This window comes from Thamnophis elegans, chromosome 4 (assembly GCF_009769535.1).
Source record: "Thamnophis elegans isolate rThaEle1 chromosome 4, rThaEle1.pri, whole genome shotgun sequence".
In the NCBI taxonomy this organism is placed as follows: Eukaryota; Metazoa; Chordata; class Lepidosauria; order Squamata; family Colubridae; genus Thamnophis; species Thamnophis elegans.
Genome location: NC_045544.1, coordinates 85,882,971 through 85,889,989, shown reverse-complemented (window position 1 = coordinate 85,889,989; position 7,019 = coordinate 85,882,971). Strand labels below are relative to the sequence as shown.

The 7,019-nt window shown below is 32.7% G+C and overlaps 1 protein-coding gene across 3 annotated transcripts in view; it reads right to left on the bottom strand.

The window, feature by feature from the left end:
- Window positions 1–715: 715 nt before the first annotated feature.
- The window catches only part of ENAH (ENAH actin regulator), a 71,466-nt gene continuing 65,162 nt past the window's right edge, over window positions 716–7,019 (bottom strand). For all 3 annotated transcript variants that reach the window (XM_032215366.1, XM_032215367.1, XM_032215368.1), the window contains 4 exons: window positions 6,731–6,797; window positions 6,087–6,165; window positions 5,597–5,654; window positions 716–3,630 (listed from right to left, as the gene is read on the bottom strand). In XM_032215366.1, the coding sequence (XP_032071257.1) occupies window positions 3,593–3,630; window positions 5,597–5,654; window positions 6,087–6,165; window positions 6,731–6,797 (242 nt within the window). In that variant the 3' untranslated portion in view covers window positions 716–3,592. The remainder of the gene's footprint in view (window positions 3,631–5,596; window positions 5,655–6,086; window positions 6,166–6,730; window positions 6,798–7,019) is intronic.

Here is a 7,019-nt window from a genome sequence, read left to right as displayed (position 1 = left end):
CACTTTTAGTATTTTAGCAATTATTCAACACAATACCCATCCCCAGACAATAATCTACAAATTATCTCTCTGTGTATTCTTCAATGTAGCATTTTAGAACCTACCCATTTCATCACGTTATTCTGTTGAAATTTGGTCATACTCTCTATTTGACACTATGATAATAAAATTTCATTAATAAAATTTTAAATTCTGTTATTAATGTGGTTCTTGTGTTTTTAATTAAAACATGTTTTAAACACACAGGGCCTTTTACAACAGCCACTTTTTATAAGGATCTAGCTTGTCAAATCATATACATGGAATTATCTAATGTGATAAACAATTTTATTAGAAACCTGTTTCCAGAACAATTTTAACTGTACAATAACTTGACAAAGCAAAATGCTGGAAGAGGGAAAAAGGATGGAAATTATTGAATTACAACCAGGAAATTCACTGTGAAGATCTCAACAAAGGCAAAAGTCTTGAGCAAAACTCTGTGAGTGATTTTGTGGAGTTAGATATACATTTAGAGCATAAACAAACAATTTGAAAAGAAATCAATGTGGAGAAGCAATATGAACATGAACATTAAGCATCACTGTTGAATTATGAAATTTTTGATTGAGGTAGTACTTTTAATATGCTATGGATTCAGAAGGGTAATAAAGGTAATGTAAAGAAAACAGGTGTAAGTCCCTCCCCCCATAACATGAAGTTTCACAAACAATAGTAAGAGCACGTATATATTGCAATTTTATTTCTTCTGCTCAAACAAAACAGCGTTAGCATTTAAGAAATTTTAAAATGACACAATATGGTAAAAATAGCAGAGAATTAACTGAGAAACTCAAAAAGAAGTAAAACTAAATGCATGAAATTGTAACATTCATTAATGTTTCATCTTCAGTTTTGATTGACACTTGATGCTTGCAAACCTTTTAAACAATGAACTTTTTTCATGACAACTCTGAAGAGATTTCAGCACCAGCACTAAGATTTGTACATTCAGTTTGTATTCAATTGACTTATTAGCCATTTGTGTATGATAGGACAGGTTTATCACAGATCAGATCACAGTGTTGAGGAAAGCATTGCCTTCCTGGAATTAAAAGTGATCCCCTAAACCATATTCAGCTTAAGGCATCTACTTACAAAAGCACAGGAACCACCATTACATTTTCAAAGAAGAATTATTAAAAGAATCTAATAACCTGTAGCTAATTTTACTTACAGGATTATCTGGCAATGGCATTACTGTCACTATTACAGCCTGATTTAACAGTTTAACTAAACTGAGATTCCTGAAATGGTTCAGTTCAGGATTATGTTAACTATGCATGTTGAAAGAAAAGGTCTCAGTTTCATTTTTTCTTTTTCCCTTTACACAGAACTCATTAATTTTAGACCAAGGCACAAAACGTTTAGTGCATTAACCAGTTTCATTCATAATCTAGTAACTTAATGTTCTTACCTTTGGACCACTTACATGTTTAAGATTCTTGCGAGCCCATCTTTGAATTTTCTTTACAAACAAAATCAAACATGATTTCTGACAGGAATAAGCATTTTAGCTTATACTGCTTAAACATACATTACTTTCGAAAGATGAAAATGCCTCCTCTTAATTTCAAGCAATTATTTGCTTTGAGATTTAAATGCCTTCAATTAAAAAATATGGAAAAAATAATTTAAAGCCATGGCCACTGATTACATGTTATAAGCCATATTTCTGTCTTATACAAAGAGGGAAAACAAGACTGTTTGTCTGAAAACAGCCCAAATCGGCTGTTTATTTGCTTTGGTGTTCAATACTCAGGGAGGATATGCTAGTTAAAGCTTTCTTGTGAACTAATCTGGATGTTAACTGAGTAAATTAAGAAAGCAAGTAATTATACTCAAACATTATTTTGAAATCAGCATAGATCATAACTTCAGTATTCCACTATTGCCACAAGCAAAATTTAAGATGTAATCAGGAATACATATATTTTTTCAAAATCTCAAAACAGATTACACACAAAAGTTTAAAAAATTGTAACGCAAATGTATAAATGAGGAAGGAGATAAAACTGGATATGTGATTTTTCTTCCCTCTAAAACTAGATTGCTACATCAATTCTTAAGACTTTTTCCATTTTTTTCTTTTCTTTTTTCCCCACATGTCAATATTTAATTGTGAAATAAAATCGAATGCATGGTGACAAAATAGGAGAAACCCCCAAAATACCAATAGAGTAATATTTTCCCCCCAATCCCGTTTCTTCTCACTTTACTGACAGTGATCATTTACAAATTCAGGTTAAAACAAATTTTGTTAAGGTCAGTGATGGAGAAGGGTAGAAAAATAACACATGAATTATTTATTTTAGGATCATACCAAAATTTAATTAAATGAACAAATGTAGGTAGCCAATGTGGAAATAATATGCTATTACTTTTCATTGCCTGTTTTAAAAATTTATTCTAAGTATTATCCTGACGCTTAATGCTTAACTTTATATCAAGCTGAAAAAAGAAGCAAAAAGCAGGGTTTCAAGAACTGCTACTGAAACATTACTAAGTTTGAAATACAAATGAAATGATACAAAAAGTATTAAGTACCTGGTTCTATTTAACATGTTTACTGATAAATCACATTTTCCTTATTATTACACATGCATGCAATATAAGGAAAAATAGTGCAGCAATTAATACAAATTGTTTAAATAAAAAAGTTGCCCCAATTCCCAACCCAACACCTCCCCAAGTTTTGCCTGGGCATTAACTAGGCCTTATTGTAAAAAGGCTATTTAATATTTGTGGCATGCAAGAATGGTTTAAATTAAAAGCCAACTCTGTGGTTATTTATGTTACAAAAATGTCTGCATGCATAAATCTTAAAAGCTCAAAAACCTATGGTAAGTCTATAACAATCTAACAATTTACATTTGATCATATTGATTTGTATTCAGGAGAAGTCTCAGATTTGGTAAAGCATATCATTTTAGGAAGGCATCTATATCTTTATAATCTGGGCAGCATTTGCATTTTTCTTTAAAAAACTTCATGAAGGCTAATCAGAGAGGCTTGCTTATCCTAAGAATCCACTATTCAATTTACCATGATATTCTGGATCTCTCATTCATCAATATTCGGTTTTACTGTCTCTATGCTGTGAATTGAAGTCATGCTTTGTTTTTAATCAAGTAAATACCTAATGCGATAGGAAGACTACCTGAGATACAGTTGTATGTCAATCTCATTTGCTAAATTCTTTACTAAGAAAACCTCTCTGAAAAGCCTCCTTAAGTTTTTCTCCTTTTAAAAAACTTAATACACTGTAAATATGCAGCTTCAATGTTGATATGAAACATTTCAATGCACCTGCCTAACAGGCTTATGATTTTCTGCATAAATCATTGCCACAATTTAAGACTATTTTCCATCTTGTTGAAAGTCAGAAAACAGCAGCAAAAGGAAATAGTGTATCACCATATTGTTGTCTGAAAGTTCAGAATCTTGTTTTCTCCTTCTTTCAAGAATATTTTTCCATTATCTTCCAGCAGCTCACAAAATGTAGCTGATTTTGTGCAAGACCAGTGGTCCAAACATCTTAGTCCTAATCTTTCTACACTGTATTTGACTTGTTCAGTTCTTGTCGAATTGCTGATTTGAGCAATAGGAAGGAAAAGAGAACAGTCTGTTAACTGATGAAGAAAAATGTGAACTGATATATTTGAAAAACTTGTCCATTAAAATATTAAAGCTCAGATAGCACCCCAATATTACTCTATTATAGTGTTGGATTAACAATATTTATATGTTTGATTTATCAAGTAAATAGAAAATGAAGTGGGAAGATTGTAAAACACTGTATTTGGACAAAGAGCACTATTTGTTTTAGGGATTATGTTCAAACTGAAATCTGATAAAAACTGAGACACAAAAACTTAAAAACAATTATTTAAGATACATAATAAAGTGAACCTAGTAGAAGAGGCATGAAAACATGAAAGGTAAATTTGAAAACATATTTAGACTTATGTTACCTAAGAATAATTATGACTATATATGGGAGAAGGATTTTAGGGAATCTATTTATTTGCTACTACTATTCATAGGTATCAATGATAAAACTCCAACTGATTACTGTTGTTGCTTCTGCTGGCCTCAGTGTGGCTGCAATATAGTAAAATATAAAATGATCCATTAAAAGGATTGTTTGAGGGGAAATGATGCCTATAAAATCCAAGTGATGTAAGTGATGCAAATGTATATAATATACATTTTTGGGTAATCTACACACATTTCATATAAATTGCAGTGGAAATGTATTGCCTAATTTGCCAAAAATGGCATTTTTCCATTATTTCAGAATTAAGTCCAAACTTAATATTCTATCTACTAAACCAGAAGCAAAAATTGAGGTGTTTTTGTATTGCATCCCTTGTCTACCTTTCTATAGTTTGTTTGTTTGGTGGGGGGGTTAAAAAATGTTTCTTCCTGAATTTTCTTTTAATTTTTATGATATTGCCATATTTTTTGGTATATAAGTTGTCCCCCCCCAAACTGGGTGGAAATGTGTGTGTGTCTTATACAGCAAATGTTGCTGAAGCCCCACCCACCCGCCAGTCCCCACCCTTTGGTCTCTGCCGCCCAGTAATTTGCCTCCTTGCAGCAAACAGCAAGGTCAGCTTCAGCACAGCCTGATTTTAGCATGAGCAGCTGATTAGCAGTTGGATCTGCCACCCGGAATACTGCCTATCAGCTGTTCCAGGCTGTGGGGATCGCCGCCATTGCTTATCACCGCCGCCACTTATTGCCGCCTCCACACACCCCATTTTCAGCCTCCACGCATCCTGTTTTCGGCCTCCACGTGCCCCATTTTCAGCCCATTCCAGGCAGCGGGGATTGCCGCCACCTGGAACAGGCTGAAACTGGGACGTACGGACGCTGAAAATGGGGTGTATGGAGGCGGCGATAGGTGGTGATGATAGACAATAACAGTGATCCCTGCAGCCTGGAGCAGCTGATAGGAGGTATTCTGGGAGGCAGACAGCTCCAACCACCAATCAGCTGCTTGTGCTAAATCAGGCTGTGCTGAAGCTGACCAGGCTGTTTGCTGCAAGGAGGCAAATTGCTGGGAGGCAGAGGCAGATTTTTTTTCTTATTTTTCTCCCCAAAAGCTAGGTGTGTCTTATAATCTGGAGCATTTTATAGTCTGAAAAATATGGCATTTACTTTTATCTACAATTATACTTATAATTGTTTATATTTAACATGTGTAACTTCATGTGAGAATATATAAATATAAATCTGACAAAATAGATGATTACTCTATATTAATGATTGTTCATTATATATTTTTTTCCTGTTGTAAGCTACACCTTGGGAAGAGATGGTTTCTAAAGTCAGCTAAGAAATGAAGTCATTAAATTAAATAAAACAACTGATATGAAACTTGATGAGTTCCTACTGGAACTGAAAAATCATAACCTGACTCATTCAATAAAAACTGAAATTATGATACTGGGAAATAAAAATGAGACAAATGGAATTTTCAAACTTCTTTGTATTCCTAAAATTTCACAGGAACTCCCCTCCCTAAATCTTCACAAATTTATATACTTACCATCAATTAATTCTTCTTTTAGTTTTGTTAATTCCTTCCTCATTTCCTCTAAAATATCCTGTGATAAGAGAACAAGATTGTTTATTTTTTCCAAAGATATTCCAAACTGCCAAAAATAGTGTATGTTTTCGATGTAAAGTAAATGAATTAAAATTTATTGAAATTAAAAATTTCAAGAGTCTAGGTGAAATATTCTTCTTACTTTTACAAAGAATTTATATGCCTACAAATTTGTATGTTCACATGCCCAAATTGAACAAATGTTGATATCTAGTTAAAATATTTTAAAAGTCTTTGATGTTGGGGGCACTGTCTCTGTAGACCTTATGATTAAATATTTTAGGAGTACATATTGTGTATTCACTGATAATTGCAACATTTTCATTTTTTATCACAAGCATTGCTGATTCAATACAGAAATAAAATAATTAAAAAGTGGACAATAAGCTACATTAAGCTAAGAAATTTAATTCTAGCAGAAAATATCTACCTGTTTCAATCTATCATAGTCTAGTCCTTCAGACTGTACTCCATTAGTATTTGGTTGCCCAGAAGATGCAGATTTTGGTCTAAAAACAAAAACAGTATTCAAGTTAACTTCACTCGACAAATTATAACATTTCCACACTGCTTATCATGACTGCAATTTTTCTAAAACAATTGAATAGTTTCTTAATGCATATTTGAAATTGAACATGCTGACCAGGGATTATAGGGATTGAGGTACAAAATAATTGGAGGGCTAAAGGTTAACTTTCCCAGTTTCGACTAAAATAAGCTATATAAAACTGGTTATGTCATAAAAATAGAAATAAAAATACGTCTGGAAAAAAATCTACAACATTTGACTTAATCTTCAAGAAGGGCTTCATTCCAAAATTTCCAATGTTTCAATAGCTGGTTTCCAAGAAAACCAAGAACATTTTTTCCTTTCCATATCCAATCACATCACAAGGGATATTTTCTATGATTTATAAAAAATGTAAAAGACAAAATAACAAAGATACTTTATTCCTTCTCTTGTCTTTATGGTTCTAAATATACGAGCTACTAATCAAATCTAACTTAAAACTCTTCTATTCCAGTAGTCATTTGTGGGTAATATAAATGGCTTTTAAAATAAATGATAAATACCTTGAGATAATAGGTGATTTGCTTCCATTCATTGTATTTGTTCTTTCCCAAGGCTTTCTTGTTAATTCTGCAGGAAATAAAATGCCTAAGTTTTAAGCTTATATGCACTGGATAACTTGTCTACTGGCCACCATTTACCCAGTAACTAATCTTTTTACCCTTGCTTAAACTCCTTGATCCAGAGTCCCAGAACCTTGTACTCTATCAATCTGCCTTCCACCCCATCTCACTGCAATGACTCTGGGCATCTAAGAACAGGTAAGAATACCATAAAAAATAAAAAATAAAT